At 35.4% G+C, this 21,067-nt stretch overlaps 1 protein-coding gene across 9 annotated transcripts in view; it reads left to right on the plus strand.

Annotated features, from left to right (window-relative positions):
* Positions 1-6,090: 6,090 nt before the first annotated feature.
* pot1 (protection of telomeres 1 homolog) overlaps positions 6,091-21,067 on the plus strand; it is a 29,777-nt gene continuing 14,800 nt past the window's right edge. For 2 of the 9 annotated variants that reach the window (XM_079414224.1, XM_079414226.1), the window contains exons 1-11: positions 6,111-6,137; positions 9,155-9,216; positions 11,896-12,032; positions 12,332-12,410; positions 12,784-12,881; positions 15,386-15,493; positions 15,639-15,683; positions 16,188-16,293; positions 17,325-17,455; positions 18,296-18,589; positions 18,676-18,831. In XM_079414224.1, the coding sequence (XP_079270350.1) occupies positions 11,913-12,032; positions 12,332-12,410; positions 12,784-12,881; positions 15,386-15,493; positions 15,639-15,683; positions 16,188-16,293; positions 17,325-17,455; positions 18,296-18,589; positions 18,676-18,831 (1,137 nt within the window). In that variant the 5' untranslated portion in view covers positions 6,111-6,137; positions 9,155-9,216; positions 11,896-11,912. Of the gene's footprint in view, positions 6,138-9,154; positions 9,217-11,895; positions 12,033-12,331; positions 12,411-12,783; positions 12,882-15,385; positions 15,494-15,638; positions 15,684-16,187; positions 16,294-17,324; positions 17,456-18,295; positions 18,590-18,675; positions 18,832-21,067 lie in introns of all 9 variants that reach the window. The other 7 variants (XM_079414229.1, XM_079414231.1, XM_079414228.1 and 4 more) reach the window with 5 other exon arrangements.

Here is a 21,067-nt window from a genome sequence, read left to right on the forward strand (position 1 = left end):
CGTCAGTGTCAAATGGCTAGGCCCCGCATAGCTGTATAATATTTTTTATTAGTTTATTTTTAGTTAAGTTCAAGTTCAAAAATTATAAATGTTGCCTGAAATAAAATATAACACATTTAAGTTTTTAAATATTTTATTTCAGTTTTTACTTTATTTCAAGAAATGAAACAGTTTTTATGGTCTTAGTTTTAGTTTTGTCTACGGTATATAGTTTTATTCATTTTTATTTATTAGTTTTAGTTAATTTAATTTTAGTTTAGTATTCAAGTTCAGAAATTAGAAATAAAATAAATTTAAGTTTTTTTAAATATTTTACTATATTTCAGTTAACTTTCATTTTATTTCAAGAAATGTTTTTAATTCCCAAAGATATTTGTGTTCACTTGCAAAACCAGCTGAGTTCAGACAAACACTTCCTGTTTACGTTACAGCTTGCAGTAGTTCATACAGCTCCGTATGTTCACAATGGAATTCATAGAGTTTTACTTTGAACTTGGACTCAAGTACAAAGAAATAAATTTAGTGCTTAGTTCAAGGCACGGTTTTTGGGACATTTTAAAATGCTTAATGTGGATTAATGTTTTAAAACAGTGATTTTGGAGGACCAAATTCGATAATAATAAATACTGATAACATTATTAGGCTAATATTAATAAACGTATTAATAATATTACTATTAATAAAGCAGAATAGCCCAGAATATGAACACCACACGCTGCACGTTAAGTTTTTCTCCCCATAGAAAACGATTAAGGTAGGCTAATGAATGAAGACGGTGATTTAAAAATACTAAATCTGTTTACAGTTTATATTACGAACAGAAAAGTAGATGAGCCAAGAACGGAACGCAGTTTCATGTGTTTTCACCCCCATAGACAAAATATTATAAAAAAAAACAAACTCTTGGCACATTGCTTTTGTACATTTTTGTATATTTTAAAAATGTAGATTTTTAATAAAATATAAAAGTTGGTCTTTTTTATCACTGTTTTTTATATTAAGCCACATTAAGCACGCTTTTCTATGGGGGAGAAAATGCTTTAGTGCAATTCAGCCCATATTTTGGGCTCATCTGCTTGCATGTACTGTACACAGTAAGTTATATATTTTTAATACATATTATAGCATATTTGTTTTTTTTATCATCTTCATTAAGCCGCATTAAGCATTTTATGAACCACTGCAAGCTGTATAATAAACAGGAAGTGTTTGTCCAAACTCAACTTATTTTGTGAAAGAACACAAAAGTTTTGCGAGAGAATGCAAAACATTTTAAAAATATTTTTTCTACCACCCCGATTTTTTCCCCACCTCCACATCCCTTTAGGGGCTCTGTAGTTTTGTCTATATTTTTATACATTTTTCTTGATTAGTTTATTTAGTTTTAGTTTAGTATTCAAGTGGATTTTATTTTTCTTCCATGCTCATAAATATTTAATGATGAAATTTCATTTTGGGGTGAACTATCCCTTTAAAATTTCGGCAAGTCACTTGTCTCCAGCATGTCTACCCAATCTGCCCTGGGAATCGTCCATGTTGGCCAGCTTGGAAGTCAGAGATTGATCCGAACAGTAGTGGTTACAGCCTTATGGCTCACAGATCAGTTGGGGCTTTGAAAGCTTGAAAGTGGATTTCATTTAGTTTTTTATTTAATCTATATATACAGTTCAACTATTTGTGCTGTTTTTATTCATTTTCTATCATAGAGACTATACAGCCAGTAAACATAACACCCTATAGCATTGTGGCAGCAAGTTTTACACATAAGAACATTCACATTTCCTTTAATACATATTTCATAAAATTATTTTCATAAAATAAGATCTTAGATCAGTAATCCAAGGTTTCTCCATAAATGGCCTTTACTAATGTCAGCAGTAAACAAAGCAGTTCAATCTGCATGTATCATATTTTCTTAAGGCCAAGAATTTATCAGTGTAATGTGTGTCTGCACCATCTGACTGCTGAATTTACTGTCCACGGGAGTCTTGTACTCTTTCTAAATTTCTCATTCAGTCTCTCTCTTTAGTCTCTCTTTCATATTTGCCACATATGCACACACAAGCCCAACGCTGACAGATGCCTGGTTCTCCACGGGCTCATTATGACCCTGTCCACCATAGTTACTTCCCATAAAACATGTGGCATTTCATCAGGAAAGTGCTGGAAGCAAAGCCTCTGTCCAGGGCCTGCTTATAATAGGTCTCCAAGGCTTTGGTGTTGATGCTGTGAGGAACCCCAAGACATGTCGTGCGGTCATGGGATGACCCCAAAATGACAAACTCTTCATTTGTATTGTTTTCGAGTAGGACCCGAGGTCTGTCAGGTATACCAATGTACTGGCAAGCCTTTATGTTGCCTCATTTTGCATGCCTCTGATTTATTCACCAGAGAGAGAATAACTCCTTAGGCTAATTGCTGTAACTGAAGGAACTGAAAGAAATTTCAACTCCTATATCACATTTATGTCAGACTCCATAAACCCTCACTCACGGGTTGACTCTTTTCCTGAAAATGGCCCCTCGACACCCAGTAATAAACATTCACATGACAATTTTTGTTGAATCAGAAGCGAAAAGAAGTTACTGGGGAATTCCTTGTCAGCTGCATGTCCAGATAATCTAGTGTTATTAGATGGATTCATCTTCATTCTGTACATTGTTTGCAACAAAACCAGACGAACTGACATGCTGACATCTGTCTTTGTAATCAAAGTCTGTTTCCGTCGTTTTTTTATGCTTCTACTCTCAGCTTCTACACGTTTAAATGTGACAAACAGAGTCTTGTTCAGACAGAAGCTGTTTTATTTACCGTTGTGCTGCTTTTTAATCGTTTTTCTATGTAAACCTGCACTAGATGGACATCTGTGGTCAATCAACACATTGCATACGAGTATAGCAATTTTTAACGCCATTTTTATTTTTATTCCTTGGTGTAAAAAACAGAACTTTGGGTTTCTGTCTCGCAATTCTGACATTTTTAATATAAACTGCAAGATAAACTCAAAATTCTAAGAAAACGTATAATTGTGAGATCTCATAGCCAGAACTCAGACTTCTGCATTTTTGTGTCCCCTCACAATTCAAAGGTTATATCCCAAAATTCTGTTTTTCTATGGAATAAAAATTTAAATGGTAATTGGCTTTTTATCTCATGATTCAGATTTTTTTTCTGGAAATTGTAAGTTTATATCTCATACCCTAAAAAAACAAGTAATAGATCTTTTGCCATCACCTTTGAAAGCAAAATGTGGAACTAATTTTATGTAACCAAAGAAGAACCAAAAATCGAAAGGAAACAGACTACTGGGAGAATTCTGCATCGCCTAATTGGTCCACTTGAAGCCTTACAACTGGCTGTGTCATCTTCAGTACTTTCTGACCTGGAAAAGTTTGTTGAGGAAGGACAAATAAAAGTGTGAAACACATAAGATACAGTCATATCCCCAGTGTCTCAGCTGGAGTAGTGTGAGAACGTGGATACTAAAATATATAAGTGTGAAATAAGCCAAACCTGTCTTTACTTGTTTGTCACAAAGTTTTATGTCTTAACACAGCACAATGTTCTGACAGACACACTTAGCACATGCCTAGTTTGTTTAGCACTTTTACTAAGACACATCAACCAAGTCAGGGGCCTGTGTTGACATGCATTAATTTACCATGACTTGAATAATATGAGCTGAGGACTACTGAAAATAGTGTAATTGTTTAATTATAGTGTGCTTTGTGGTCTACTAATTACATTTTTATTACAAAGAAATACCTAGAAATTATACATTGCCATTTTAAGATTCATTGTCCTCTAAAAATGTAATGTCATGAAGGATTGAGATTTGTGTGGTCGACTAAAAAACCCCTAAAGCCTGGGCTTTCAACCCTGCTCCTAAGGTCCCTCTGCCCTGTAAAGTTTATTTCCAACCTGCTTCAGCACACCTGACATGTGACTTGTCAAATGATCCTGAAGACCTTGATTAGCTGGTTCAGAGGTGTTTGATTGGGGTTGTAGCTAAACTCTGTTGGACAGCGGGTCCCCAGGAGCAGGGTTGAAGACCTCTGGCCCTAAACAAGAATTCTGTTACTGAAAAGTCTTTAAGGAACAATTTACTCACCTTCAGGCCATCCAAGATGTAGATGAGTTTCTTTCTTTGTCGGAACATATTTAGAGAAATTTAGCATTATATCACTTGCTCAGCAATGGATCCTCTGCAGTGAATGGGTGCCGTCAGAACGAGAGTCCAAACAGCTGATAAAAAACATCCCAATAATCTACAAGTAATCCACACACTCCAGTCCATCAGTTAATGTCTTTTGAATTTTATGTAATTTCTCACGGCACCCATTCACTGCAGAGGATCTATTAGTGAGCAAGTGATGTAATGTAAATTTCTCCAAATCTCTTTCGATGAAGACACACATCTGGTCTGCGGGAGTAAATGAGGGAACTAAATGTTCAGCAAATTTTCATTTTTGGGTGAACTATTCCTCTAAGCAATTAATAAGAATAACTTTTACATTTACACATAATGACGCACATTTATAATATGCTTCCATGATACATTACTAACAGCGAAGTACTTTGTATGCTAATGTTTTATTGTCTTTTTTTGTTTTGTTTAGTTAATAACTTAATTCATCTATGTTCTCTTGCACATGTCGCTGATGCTTTCAATTAACATGCATGCCTGGTCACGAAAAGATGTAAATTACAAACACATCTGATGGAACAATTGGATTAGTGCTCTGGAAAAGTGTCTGATTTACACATTATTTGTGCCTCATTAATGGCAGCCCCTTGTGTCCAACATCTAACAGGATCATGATCTTGAGTCAGTCAAACAGGCAGCCAAGAATCTTATAGCATGTACTTACATAATCTTAATTTAGTATTGAGCAGGCAGACATCCTGGAGGAAGATGTTTGAGAATCTTGGCTCACTCATACAGGTATCCTGTCTAGGATCCTGCGGGATACAGAGGAACCTGAATCGGTATCAAGCAGGTGGGACGCTGGAGGGCAGACGCTTCCTGGCTGACATTTTAAAGGATTTCACAGTATCTTTGAGTTTCAGTGCATCCATGCCAGGAAAGTAGCCAGAGGCGACTTCATAGGGCAGCTTTAGCACAGGACTAATTCTCCACGGTGATGTGCCAACAAATGCACTGAAACATGGTTAAATATGGAGAGTCCTCAGAACAGATGAGCCTCAGATAAATTACATTAATAATCATAAACAGAATTGCACGTAAGTGCAAGTAATGAGCCACATGAATCATTAAGAATTGATACTACTTTACTGTAAGGTGACTAGATTTCTGAAATGTAAACGGGATATTTTCAGTCTTAAAAAAAACTCACTTGTGATTATCTATGAATCAAAAAAATGAGGAAAATGCTTTTGTGAATTGTGATTCTAACTCGTTTTATTAAAATCTCGCTACGATAGCAAATACTAAAACTGTAAATGGTAACCATTGCAAATAGCAGAACAGAATTAGGCTATATTATATACAATTATGACTTTACATAAAAAAATAAAACAAATTAAAACGGAATATATAAATATACAACAGTAGGTACTTACAATGTTTTTAACTTTTCAAATGTTATTTTACAGGTATGTTTCTCCTATAGCCTTCTTTTGAAAATGGATCTTTAGTATGTCTAAATTATATTTTTTATGATTATTTTGCTGTTAGGCTATTTTTGAGCACAAATTGATAAAAGAATACTTGTTGAAAGAATACTTGTTTTGTTGATTAATTTGTACTTTCACCCTACATTTAATGTCCGTGGTATCTGTGTAGTTTCTGTTTCTAAGTTTACATTTATTTATTTATATTTAGCCTATTCATTCTGAACGTGGTAACATGCTGTGTTAATTTCGTAATTTTGTTCAATTGTTTGCATTGTTTTGTTTGCTCTTTTGTGAGAACTTTTCCTTTTTTATATAGGCTAGTTTATATTAAACAAAAAGCAATATATTTTAAATATATATATCGTGGAAGAATTTTTGCAAATATTTACGTATAAAGAGTTCGATTTTCGCGGGGGTTTTTTTAATACGTCAACCAGTGACGCAATATCCGGTACAGTAAGCGCCAAACCTTCAGGAGGAGGAAGCTAAAGCAGCGCGCGGTGAGTTTGACATGCCAGATGAATGCAGTATATCTCAGCTGTCGACTACAAAACATCAAGATGCATGAATGCAAATATAGATATGAAATAAATGCGCTAGACAGCTTAAGCAGGAAGTTAGCTAGAACAGCTAACTTAGTTGTTTACACTGTTCTGCAGAGATGTGCAGAATGTGGCTGCATTTGATTGCCATTAACAAATGCATACATAACGTTACATACAAACATTTAACGTTACTAACCGCAATGAAACGTATATTTATGATACATAAGGTGCATTAAATACTCATGCAGTCTTAATATATAGTTAGACTTATACATGTCAATGTATAAACTCAATTACATAAAGGCCAGCAGTCACAGCAGCTAAACAACCTTTGCTTCGCCACAAATTCCGAGAAAATAAAGTGGACCCTGTCTCTCTCTCATTGTCATTATCGTTTAGCGTGAGCCTGCATCTGTGGTGAATGTGCCTGAGGAGCTGTTGATGTTGGCGTTATTACTGAAGGAGCTCATAGGGTCACATTACCATGCTCCTGAAGCGAGCTGCTGTTTTTACACTCGAATATATCCATTTAGACACAGCAGAGTTTGTTTGTTTGTTTGTCCAGGCCAGAGATATTATAGTTGTGCATAGCCGCGCTCATGTCTTTGGCCGTTTTTACATAAGCAAGTCTACAACCAATTTTTGAGTATCACAAATAAAATGTTTGTCCTTTGTAAGTCTATAAAGGGAAATTAATGAATAAATAAATAAGTTGAAAAGAGAAGTAAAAAGAATCAGGGCATATTAGCCAGTCAAGAGAAATGGAAGGCACTTTTAAATCATTTTAGGCAATCTTTTTTTTTTATTGAAGTATGAATATGTTCACATACAAAGAAGAGCAATCTTAATCTACATTTAAGAGAGAAAAATAAAAACATACAACAACAACAAAACATTTACATATAAACTGTTAAACAATAGTAGAAATGATCTTCCTTGGGACAAAATCAAGGACTACAGCAGGGGAAATATACAAGAAAATAGCTTCCATTTTTAATGAAAATAAATGACATTTTGGAATGGAGTTCACAATTGGTTTTATATTTACCTTGCAAAATGTAAAAGTTAATGACATGGCCTACTCAATCATTTTGCTTTTTGTGTGAGTATGAGCAAATAGCATCTTTTATTGACATTGCTTTGAACAAATAAAAATGCACTATCATCAGACCAAAATCTAAAAGACAACACCACAATTATAAGACAAATTAGACAAGTCTTCCTCATGTGTTTTACAGAAAATGCAACTATTGCCAATGTCCATGAATTTAGAAAGAGCTACTTTACATGGGTAAATTTCTTTAATTTTTTTGTTCAAGATACAAAATTTGTAAGGATTTGACCAAGCTGCTTTAATATCAGAAGTTTTTGCATTCCAAAATAATTTTCCTCTAGGGGAGATTTTATGTTTTGACTGAAAATTGTGTCTAATATTTTTATTATTACAAGAGGAAGTAAATATTTCAGTACCATCTATTAACTCTGGAAGTATCCTTTCATTGCTTCCAAAAGTTAGATGACTATTTATTAATTGTATCAACTCATTTGGAATAGCTTTAACAACTTGTTGAAATTCTTTAAAGGGAATGGGGAAGTTGTAAAAATGCATAAAGTCTCTTCATAAGATAGAATGTTTCCACTATCATAGAACATAAATTCTTCTCAAACCACTGCAAAAATAATGATTTATTCCTAGAGGTAATGACACGGTTGTTCCATAAAAGCATTTTATGTGGAGAAAAGTTGTGATAAAAACAAATTTTCCAAGCCAATATTACTAACTTAACTGGAAACTTACCATTTTAGGCATTCTTGTTTGTTGACATTGGGTTAAGTGACATCTGGTGGGCAGGCCTTAAAGCGCTAATATTTCTTTTGTTTTTAAATCTCATAAATTCAAAATAGATTCTCTTTACTATATATATATTTGCATGTTATTTAAATATTTTAAAATAATTAAATATTTGAATTTTAATTATTTGTTATTTAAATATTAACATTTTCATGATGCAAACTTGAGTAGCGTGAAAGATTTACTTGTATTTTTTCTAGGTTTTTTTAGTATATCTTACTGTGCATTACAATACTGTGATGGCAAATTTTTCTTTTAGAAGCATTTAAAACTATTATTTTTTTCCCCTTTTTTGCATTTGAAAATTGGCTATTTCTTTAAAATAATTCATCATATTGGTATCACAACAGTGTCTAGTCTTTAATGTATCCTCAAAAACATTTGATGATCAAATTTGCCATGGATTGCCAAGCATAATTTCTTTGAAGTATTCTTCTTCATTTGAAGCATTTAGTAGCAAGTTAACTAGTTACCCACGCATATTGCGTTATTGTGAAATCTAATACCTACTGTACCATTTTTATGCAGAGTTTCCTGTTCACTATTTGAAAGAAAGACTCCTTTGCCCTGCATTATACTTCCTTCAGAAGATGCAATCTAGATTCTGTTGTCCAGCAAGCATATTCAGATTATTCAGGATGCAGCTGGTTGTGTGTTACTGTGATGTTTGCGGTATAAAATAGTGTATTTATTTTGAATCCTAGAGTGAGTGTTTCGAGGTCCTGATTTTGGAAAAGGGAGGGAAAAAAAACCCCGTGATGTCTGGACTAATTAATTCTTGTTTGGAGTTGAGAAATCCCTTCAGGAATTAATTAGACACACCATGTATTGATTTTTCTTTCTTTTCCTGAATTCTGTGCTTTTAACAGTAAAGCCTAATTCACTTTGTGCAGGCTTAGTTCCTTTCCGTTCCACTTCGGAGGTTTCAATTTCCTTTTTAGAGTGCCTGGGAGAAATGCGTAGGAATATTCATAAGCGCTAACAACATCACTACGGTTCATCCTGATGCCCTGTGTAATGATGTCTTCTGTACGTCGTCTGGGGGCGAATAGCGCAACTGGATCAAAATGTGAAAGAAATATATCCGCAGTGCCAAGACGTCTAAATTTTGTTTTTTCAGGGACAGTTTGAAAATCGGTTCAGTCAATGCTGATTGTCACGCTTCTTGAATTCTGAATGAAGGTGAGGAGACACATGACAGTGTTAATTTCAACTCTTTAAAACAACTCTAAGATTCATTCAGTGTGCTTTCAGTGTAGTGTAAACTGTAAATTGCTTGGTTTATCGGCTTTTCTTTGCGATGAGAGGTCGTGTCAGAGGTGGACTTTCCATTCACCCATGGTTTTCATTTTAAGTGTATTTAAAAAATACTCTTCAAGGTCAGTGAAGATGGAGACACTCTTACCCATAAGCCCTAGGGGCCTCAGACTCCGATTACCACTAGTCAGGTGGTATTCTCAACAGATACATCCAAAGCGAGTCCAGAATTACTGTTTTGTCAGGAGAGTTGAGGCTTAGCCGACAGTTTTGATTTGAAGTCCATTGGCTTCACTTTCTGTATATCCTGTTTAGAGGAGCAAATATTTGTTCTGACATTTTCAGTGTGATTTGCATTGTGAAATCAGAAAATGGGTCACTGTTCAATATTCTGATTGTTTTGATTGATCCATGATTACCAAAAATACAAAAAAGGCATAATTGGAAATGCACTCGTGAAAAGGAAGTGCACTTAATTGTACTGAGTGTTGCCCTTGCAAATGTTAGAAGCATCTAAAAAACCCTATTTGCATATCACTGTAAAAAATGTCCGTGATTTTAACAGTAAAAAAACTGAAAATGCTACAGTAAAAACCTGTTAAATGGTTAACGGTAAGTTCCTGTAATATTTACAGGGGAAAAAAGTAAACTGACATTCCTAGAATTCCCTGCGTTGCATTTCAAATTTTGTTTGAATTTGATGTTTTTTCTTTGAAATATCTATGTTTCTTCTTAGTTTTTTCTTATCAGTTATGCTTATTATGGTTTTATGTTACATCTAATGTTGTTAAATTAATGTTTATTGCATATTTCAGTTTAATGATGGTGTTTAGTGCTTGTGTGAATGACACTGTGCACCTTCTATATGTGTTATTATTTAAAAGTTGCTTGTTATGGGCTTTGGTTCATCATATGACTTTCTCATCAGCACCTGCATTTGTGGTTATCAGTGTATTTCAAAGGTACAAAACAGATTTCAGTACTTCAATAGGTTGGTATATTAACATTATATCAGTTAATGAAATTACGGTATTTAACTGTTGATTTAAGTTAAAACCGTGAAACTTTAAATGTTCTTACCGTATTTTTTACGGTAGAATTCCGCCAACCACAGCTGCCGTTTTTTTACCGTAAATTTTACGGATTTTTTTTACAGTGTATAATATTAATGAAAAAAAGGCAACTTAAGTGTGTTTAGTGTAAGTACACTTAAAAAGTGGGCTTTTTAATAGTTGTACTTCAAAGTACATTTTAAATCACTGTTTTAGTTATATTTTGTAATGCTTTAAAGAAGTGCACTTATTTTGATGTGTCCACTAATGTATTAAAGCACATGATTTACTTGATTATAATTCTAACTAATATGTTATATAAAATATTATAATATATTTTAAATGTTAAATTTCAACTTCATCATAACAAATATATTTAAAATAAATGCATGACATTCATGTTTCGATAGAAATGGAATTGAATTATATTTTATCTTAATGCTTGATTACATTTATCAGTGCACTTCAACCACATTCCAATATGTTTTTGAAATTATATATAAAGATGTACTATTAAGTGGGTCACAAACACTCTAAATCAGAATCAGAATGAGCTTTATTGCCAGGTGTGTTTACACATACAAGGAATTTGTTTTGCAGATAACATGCAAAATAAAAGAAGTAAATGTTTTAATAACATCGGGTATAATGTTACGTAAAAACAAACTATAACATTAAGTATGTTTCTTTGAATCGGTACACTTTTCAAAATTGTGTGCTACATTGTACTTAATTTCTTTAAAAGGAAATTAATGTGCATGTATTATTGATCCAGTAAAAAATATAATTTCGCTCAAGCTACCACATGCAGACTTTAAAGGTAATAGCAAGCTAACTTTGAAAGCATAAGATCTCACCCACACTGCAAATCAGTCTCCAAAGCCACGCCTCCTCCAAAACACATGACTGCGCACAGGCAGACCAGAGGCTAACCAATGATATATGATAATAATATTATAAAAGGAAACATTTCCTGAACCAAAAATCTCTAGTCACGATTCAAAGTGATGTGCATCCAGCAGATGTTGTTTACAAGAGGTCGAGACTCTATAGTGCTCAAGGGCTGCAAAGGCTAGAAGGTCTATAAAAGATCAAGACCCTCGATGGAGCATCTCTCCCAGATGTTCAGCTCCATTGAATGAAACTCCACTTCATCAGGATGGGCTGTTGTACACGTTCATGTTTCAGTGGAGCCGCTTGAGTTGAGCTGTTTTTCATGTCAGGTTTGCTTCCTTTGATTAAAGGCGAGCTACACCGGTAGTCTTTTCAGAATTAATTAGTGTAATTTGTGATCCACACCATTTTCTCAAGATGGGTTTTGGTACATGTTTATCATGGGCGCACGCATGTACATGCAATTCTTCATTCTCAATTAGTCAACCATATGAAGCATCTATTTTTGTGGCTCGGTGCCATATAGGCTTAATTGTTTCTGAGATGACTGTGGTACAGGATGTTGCTTTATTCTTGCTATCAACGCATCAAAGTTATGACACATTTTTTCTTTTGCTTGGCAACATATATGCATTAATTTTTCTTCTTACTGTTACAGGCTATTATCAAAAGGACATGCCTGTACAAAAAGTCAATGATTCATCTGACCTAGATGCCAAGGTCCCTTCTCATCTCCAGCGCACATCTATAACAAGCCTCACAACGACCTCTGAACCATTACACAGATGTGTCAAGGTTTGAAGCCAACAAATGCATGCTTACATAACAGACTTCAGACTCCCTTTGAACTTTATACTCGGAATTGCAATAAAACTTTTAGTATAACTTATTTCATGCTCCTATTTTCTTAAAAAATTACATACTTTTCTTTAAAGCAAGACAACATTTCTACTTTAATTGTTTGTTTAAAACTTCATGCTGCTTCATGACTGATGACAGTGGTTTATTATTATATTATATTTCGTAAATAATACATTGTAACTATAGCTATTCAGTTCTTTAAAGTGCTTATATGAGTTCTTTCCTCTGAATAGGCTAGAGTGGTTCACAAAGGTCCTGTGATATCCTGCGCACAGAAAGATGGCATCGAAATGCTTAGAGCAGAGATCAAAGGTGATTTTCCCCATTTGAATTCAAAGACAAAGATCATGAACGAACCTGCGGCGTATCAAGCTGATCTGTTTTGTCAGCAGCGACACTCAATCTGGCTGGCATTCACACCTCGCTTTCCTATTTAAAGCAGCTCTGTCGCTTTAGGTTTGAAAAGATTTGTATAGAAAAATCTGCCATCCAGACTGCATGGATTTTCCCCATTAAAATGTTAACTAATATACCGCCACATCTAGATGAAAGAGGTGCAATATGGGGCCAATTTGATTGCCTGGAGAGGCTTGTTCAAAGCATGCTTCAGACTCGCTCGTGTCTGATTTTTAGCTCTCAGCCCTAAAGATTTTGAGTCTTGCTGTTTTCTTTCTCTCTTTCTCAGAGGAGGACCCCCTTCAGAGAAGCGCTGAACATGCATCAATCAATGTCATTTTCTTTGGCACGTTGGCCAAGGACTTCTCCCAGTCTGCCAGACAAGGGGTAGGCTTCTATAAAACCTTCAAATATTCATTTGAGTATTGGGGAAATATATGTAGATGCACATATTTTTCAAGGCTCCAGGCTGTAAAACAGATGGAGGAGAAGGTCTGGTGATAAAGCAGGTCTTGATTTTTTTTTATCTCAGTGTTTGTGTATTTTCTCTATAATGGCTCACTTGTGTTTTTTTTTTTTTTGCATCATTTTGACCAAACAATCATTATAGCTAAAAGTTGTATTGCAAGAAACAAAATGCATTCAAAGTTTTTAAAAAATGAGGCATGTTTCCATGCTGTTTTTCACAAAATTGCTATTTATATGCACCAAAATAGCTCTTTATATACAGTAAATGTCAGTATTTCTATACAAATATTTTGACTAAAACATTTTAATGCAGTGCATGACAGATTCCAAAAACAAAGAGTTTTGATTCAGTTCTTTCTCTGTCCTAATGTTTAATGATGCTTAGTATTCAAATAAAAGTGCATTAAAATCATTGATTAGCAAAATCATCATGAATATATAATTTTTTTTAATTCAAGACACAAAAAGCAGCCAAAGTTAGTTTTTTTAGTTTGTTTTAAATAATGTCTCCATGCTGTTTTCACAAAATTGTCAATTATATGCACCAGTGTAATGATGATTATTTCCATATTTATCTACAAATACTTTGACTAGAACATTTTAATATATGCCACAGATAGACTCTTATGTGAAAAACAGTGAATAAGAGTTTTGATTCATTGATATTATAAAACCTTTGTCCTATAATTCTCTTGAGAATTATAATAAAAGTGTCTTCTAAATTATTAGAGGTATTATTTGCTGTTGAGAATTTCTTTCTAGAAGTGGATTAGTTTTAACGGTATCAAAAAGGCAATAAAAAGAATCCAAGTACATGAAAGCCTTGTCATATGCGGCAAATATTTCTGCCTGAATTCACTGATTTTGAAAACAGGTCATCTGATGTAACCTCATTTATGTGAAGATGTTTTGAGAGGGTACAAAGCACTGCGGTTGCATAGCCAGTGTTTTTCCGCTTTTCTCCTCCAGCAGCACAATGGTCACAGCTCAGATCAGCTCCCCACTGACAGACAATGGCTTGGAGAGAGAAAATCGGCCTTGAGAGACGTGCCTTCAGTCAAAACTCAGCCGTTTACTCCCCAAGGATCCTCTTTTGTCACCTGCAAAATTATCTGTTGCTTACTGGAAAAAACATGCCTTGTCATCACTCATATTTCCAGGAATGGTGTAAAGTTCGGTTCTGAATCTTCCTGTTCTCAAAGATGGAGGTCGAACATAGTGATCTGCAATTGTAGTCGTCATGTGCAACAGCAGTCGTTTCATTGTACAACAGCAACATTTTTGAAGTGCAGCGTATAAAGCAACTTTTTTGACAAGCAACCTCTACTTTTCTTTGCTGTTGCCAGGAGCTTTTTGGAAGACGGATTATAAAACTGTCATTTGGCATGGGTAACAGCGATTCTTAAAACAATGGCACAAGACGAAGCTTTGAATTGATGAGCTATCATGATACTTGGCAGCTTCTATATAATAGAGCTAAACATTATCGGTCTAATCTTTGGATATCTGTGAGCAAGGATTAAACTCTTAGATACGTTCTGTAAGTCAGCTTAATTTATCCAGATGCTGAAGTCTAAAAATAATCACAAGTTTGAAGTTGTTCCTGAATATTAAGGAATGAGATGCCACTTGATTGGTTAGTTCTTTCCACTCAAGGTCATTATTAGTGGTGCTTGCCAAGGCAAGAATTGCTATTGCTATAACTCATATTAGGGTTGGGGAATTGATTGCCTGGTGGGTGATAAAACAGGCTTAGATAAGTTTATATACTTGATCTAGGCACAATAATAAGGAAATAATACTGTAAATAAAAAAATAAACTGTCTATTGAACTATTAGACCACGTATGTGCAAGTCATAATGAAACAAACTTGTTTTTATTTCCTCATGTTTTTTTTTTTCTTAATGTATAATATTCAATATATCAGGCTTTTCTGGTAACTGTTTTTGCATTTACAATCTCAGAAGAATTTTTATAACTTTTCTGTTATAACGGAACCTATTATTATTCTGTGGTAGTCGAAAACGGTCTTAATATGAAAGGAAGCAGGTTATTAATAATAACATGCTTTTAATGTACACACACAGTATATAAATATTTTTAATAATAAAAATGACACAGCAATGTGCATATATAAGAAATGCAAGTAAGCATATATAAGAAATCAGTGCCTGCTCTTACAAAATGTGTTTTAGTAAAATATTAAAATTTGTAATTTACATTTTAATTAAACAATTTAGCAAGCTGCATATATTAAATAATGCATATAAATAAAATTCCTGCTCTTATTAAATATATCAGATATTTTTTTTTTTTTTATAATTTAATTTATGAATTAAGTTATTTACTGAACATTTTTATTATGTTTGGTATAATACATCATAAAATGCATTACAATTTTTTTTGTGTGTGTTTTTTTTAGGATGTTGTCCTTTTGGCAGACTTCACCATCAAAAAATCTCCATCTTTTCTCAGAGACAAACTACATCCTTGTCAGCTAGAGATGGATGGCAAAGATGCTTGTGTCTATGTGAGTGTCATCTGTTTGCATTTTAAAATCCTTACCATTGTCTTATTGAACTTTTGCTGAAAACTATATTTCTTACTCTAATATCTTTTTTTTCTCTCTAATATTTATTTTTGTCCATTTTTTTTCTATATGATGTGTTTGATAGGTAAGTCCCTCGGCCGCCCCCTCTCACGGTCCCTCCACTTCAGAGGTGCTGTATGCATGTCTTTAAATGACAAATCTTTCCCACTTTGTCCTAATACCATATATGTGGTTTATCCCTCAGAGATCAAGGAGATTCTTTATCTAAATTGGCTTCTGTCTACTGGCTTTTGTCGACTTGTCTCTGTCTGGTTGTGTGATTGGTTGTTCCTTCACTCGAGTACAACGTCCTTTTTAATTTGCAAACTTCTTTTAAATTAGAGCCAGATCAAGTGCTTCAACACTATATGCCTGTAGACACATGCAGTCTAGACTAAATGAAGATGAAGTCAGGGAAACTAGCTCAGTGTTCATTTTAATGCATACCTTGGATTTATTGACATGAAAACAATGTTTTTGCTTTAACACAATGCATTGCCATCCATTTGTTAAGTAATGTCTACAGAAAATATTGCAACAAGATATTGTTTGCCACAGTTGCTGTTGTTAAAGCTTAACTTGTATTAAAGCCAGAATATTTGTTTAATGGCAATATTCCTCTATTTCTTTGAAGGCCAAATACACTTATGTTCCCCTAAACAATTTAAAGCCCAAGACCGTGGTGAACGTCTATGGCGTGGTGACCTTCTTCAAACAGCCTTTCCCCTCTAAAGGTTCAGGTCAGTGAATTTCCTTCATCTCAGCAAGGCTGTAATAGGCTCTTCCATTGTTATTTGAGCCCTCTGGAGAGTGAGGCCAGAGAAAAGATGACTTTCTTAATGACTTTCAGGGCCACTTTCGAAATAGACGTCAAAAAAAGAAACAAACTCTAATGGATATCAGGATAGTTGAACTTTTCTCTCAGAGTATGTCATGACAGAGACTTCTTCGAGGCAAGTTTGTAAATTATTCTTTGCACTTTAGTGATCAAAAAACATTTCAGAGGCAACCAAAACAAAACTGAGACCTTGGCGTGTGCTTCTGACCGTGAACAATGAGGTTTGCTCTCTGTAGTGTTAGCATAAGATTATTTATACCATAAAGTCTTAGAATACATCTGAAGAAAAGCTGACACAAACCAATTATTGCCAAAACACTCTCTCATGGTGCATAACCATACTATCATGCAATTCTCTTCATGTAAATACACTTTACTTCATTGATCATGGCTTGGATCATGACATGTAATGTGTGATAAAGTGCCAAAAATCAATCTCTGACACCCTCAATTGGTTTATTGAGGTATCAGTGTTTTGATAAGTGGATAGAATGTAAACACCCCCGTTCAGTGTAATCAGTACAGGGAATTGTACATCATGTCCAAAAGGTAACCAATTGATCTTTGATCAATGCTCAATGAGGCTGCAGCTCCTATATATTGACCTGTAGATATTCTCTGTCTTGAAATGTTAAACATGTCTTAGGCAAAAGCAGAAAGATCTCCTTTAAATTTTGTTTGTGAAGGCAAAATTATCATCAAATTAAACAAAAATGCAAATTGTGGTAAATTGTTTCCATTAGTTTCATGGATTCAGAACACTCTGTAAGTGATTATAAAAGGTGGATTATTTTGTTGAAGTGTGGCTACTTCTGTCTTTAGCAGGACAAGCAGTACATTAAGACTTGTTTTATATTAGGTCACTTTGCATAGTCACAAGCATATCACTCATGCTAGAGTTTTTTTAGTCAGTACCTCATTATTTGTCACTAGATTACTGCTCTACACTGAAGATCACTGATCAGACGGATGTTAAAGTGGGCTGCAACATCTTCTCTAATAAACTGGAGGATCACCCAGTCATGTTCAGAGTGGGGGATATTATCCGACTTCACAGATTTAAGGTAAGGAGATTTGGCCTGTTTATTTGTTCCTTGGAATATTGAAAGTCGGCCCAAATCACGTATTTGCTGTAAAGGTTTAGTTCACTCCAGAATTAAAATTTCCTGATAATTTACTCAACCTCATGTCATCCAAGATGTTCATGTCTTTCTTTCTTTAGTCGAAAAGAAATTAAGGTTTCTTAGGAAAACATTCCAGGATTTTTCTCCATATAGTGGATTTCCAAGGGAACCGAGGAGTTGAAGGTCCAAATTGCAGATCCTTTAAGCAGTGTAGTTAGATTCTGTTTCTGGTTGGCCACCTTCTTGCAAAGTTTAGCCATAATTAAACACTCCTCACCAGTAGAAACTTCCAGGCAGCTGTGTTGGCACAAACTGGAGCCAAACTTTGCAGGAATGTGGCCCTCTAGGAGCAAAAATGGACACACCTGACTAAAAGTAATCAAGGATTACCACCTGAAACATTCCCAGAAAACACGCATACCTCGCCAAGATGTTCATGACAGAGGCTCTGGAAAACCTGACGTTCTATGTTGAGCATCTTATTCATATAAAACATAAAAAAGAGCAGATGTTGATTTGCATTGATAAATAGTGGTAATGCGATTCGCCTCCTGATGGGATTGGATATTGTGAGTAGGAACGCTTGTGAGCAACAACACAGCAACTTGCCAACCTACAATGACTAAAGAGCTGTCATTGTGAATGCACCTTAAATTTTAAAGATTCCAAACACATTGGTCAAATATAGTTCTAACGTTAAAATAAATGTCTTGGCGACATGTATTAAGGTGACTTTAAGGCTCTAATTGACTAATTGTGTCTTTTCCCATATCCCCCCAGACTGACTTTTTCAGGGACTCCATGTCGCTCTTGAACACTTATGGTTGGTCTACAGTCACGTTCGATGGAACAATTGACAGTCCAGTAGTCCCTCGTACCCCCAGCAAATCATTTCACTTTGGAGAATCTGATATACGTATGGTGCAGGAGCTTCGCCAATGGGCTGCCAACCAGTCTTGGATATCAAATGACTTCACAGTCTCTCTGTCCTCGGTACAGCCCGGGATGTACTTTGATTTGACCTGCCAATTGCTGGCCAAGGCTGTCATGGATAGTCGTTGTATCCTACTAAAGGTACTATTTTAACTTGAATCTGAATCTTCAAAATCATTGAATCTCAAATCCAGTTTGTATGACTAATGGTTACCCAATGTGATCAGGTGTGGGACGGGACCAAGTGTCACCATCCCTTATTGAACGTTGCAGTTGCATCTGATGCATTAGAAGGAGAATCCACTGTCGCTAAAGACAGGATGAACCTGATAGCCAACGTTCTGGTCTATGACAATCACCTGGAGGTGGCTCGAGACTTAAAGGTGAGTTTTGCCATTGATCTTCTATATCAGAGGTGTCCAATCCTTATTGTGAAGGGTCACAGTCTTGCAAGAGTTTGGCTTCAACCTTAACTAAACACACCTGAACCAACTAATCAATACTAGGCATTTCCAGAGCAGGTGTGTTGACAATAACCTTTGTAGATGGGTCTTCCATGAACAGGATTGGACACCCTTGTTATATAGAAAAGAAATGCAAGGTTATGTCTGCCAATTGTTGGGAAACATTCTGTTTATAAAAACAAATGTTGTTAAGTTTCATTGGGAAACATCGGGTGCTCTTCCTGCAAGAAAGCCTGTCCTACAGAAGCAGTAATCTCATTTGATCAGCCTACAACCACCACCATGAGTGTCCTCTGTGACACTGTTACTATTAATGCCTGTTAGAACAATCCAGCACAGGAGACCCACGCACCCACTCCAGCACCTTTAATGATGAATTAGGTGTCAGGTAGGACTCTTGTGGGCACATCTTCTCATGGATTATTTGGGAGGCGTTCACTCCTCTTCAGTCTATTGATTGCGTTTGCTGCTCTCACTTGAATCCTGCCCTCCCTGTTTCCATTGCAAAAACCCATCAAAATGTCCTCTCCAATTGATTGTCTTATAACGACTTTTGAAACATATAATTTCCAGAACTAGTGGCAACATTTCTGTCTTCTGTCGTCATCCTTTCTATGAATATTTAAACAGGAGCAGGGCTTTTATGCTACTTTTTGAAGCCTCAGATTCTTTCTTTTCTTTTTTTGTTAATGTATAGTTGTTCCCATGACAGTTGAGTGGCCAAAAAAAAACTTTTTTGACACCTTCAATACACGATTAAAAGCACAATGAATCATTTTTATTATTGTACAACTACAGTACATATTCGGTTCATTATTTCAATAGTTTGAAGAGGACGCTGATGTATGAGTGTTAGTTTTTGATTTAAGCAGTAAGCCGTTTTTGTTTGCCTCTCCGCATAATAGTTCTTTTGAATATGTACTGTGTGAATTATGAACAAAGGTGGGTGGAGTGAACCGAATGTTCAAAAGAGGAAACGGCGAGTTGCTGACTATTCAAGTTCTTGAGTTTCTATGCCGCCATGTCCCAAACTGAATCCCTACATTGTTTTTCTGTAATTAGGATACATATGAAATTGATCCAGTTACTTCCTCTACTGTGAAGTTTCCGAGAATTGTGATCTTTAGTTAAAGATCTTGAGTTCTTCATACGGTTCCCCTGTATGTGTTGCCTCCCCTATGCTGTGTCAATGCCAAACAACAGGCCTGTCCATCACTTGCTGGCCATGATGTTGTTAAAGCATCTCTTCAGCCACAAACTATCAGTTAGATTGACAGAAAGAAAGATATCCCAATACATCAGCTGCCCTTACCTACAGGTAAAGACACTGGTCTTTGCAGACAGTTGGAAGATTTGTGGTGAGATGTATTTACGCCTGTGCCATCTCTTAATTATAATTTCATCAAGAACTAGAGCTTTGCATGGATGAATGTTATTTCATAGTGACACTATCTGAGAGAGTACCAAGCTTTTGACACTGTTTGGATATCACTGCTTTTATGATGTAAGTCTAGAGTTCATTTTACATTTTATTTGCTTTACATTAGAAGAGTGACAAGCTTATGTATTGCTTGCTGATATTATCCTCTTTCAGCTCAGCAATGCACAAGCCCAGTATGAGAGTTTCTTTGGATAATTGGTTTCTAAGAGTTCTTAAATAAAATGGGGTCCTCCTTTGAATCCACACTTTGGTGGCATAATGCTGCATTGATTGAGTAGTCTGCTGTCCAAGCTTGTATCAGTGGAGACTTTGCGAAAGGCCAGAGAGACACTCTATGGTCTCATAGACTTCATGGAAATGTGACGGCAAGTCCACCATTTTTCCACTGTCGGGCCAGGGCTAACAACAAGCCGGGTAGGCCAAATAGCCTTGCATCTCAAGCCACGAGGCCAAATTCATGCTGCATTTCCACTGTCGGACTGACGCTACTCTAAACTCGCCCCTTGAAGGGATAGTTTACCCTAAAATAAAATTTACCCAATGATTTACTCACCCTCAAGCCATCCTAGGTGTATATGACTTCTTTTTTCAGGTGAATACAACCGGAGTTGTATTAAAACTGTCCTGGCTCTTCCTAATGTTTCCTAATGGCAGTGAATGGCTGTTGAGATTTTGAAGTCCAATAAAGTGCATAAATCCATCATAAAAAAAGTA

The sequence above is a fragment of the Barbus barbus genome (assembly GCF_936440315.1).
Source record: "Barbus barbus genome assembly, chromosome: 50".
Taxonomy (NCBI): Eukaryota; Metazoa; Chordata; class Actinopteri; order Cypriniformes; family Cyprinidae; genus Barbus; species Barbus barbus.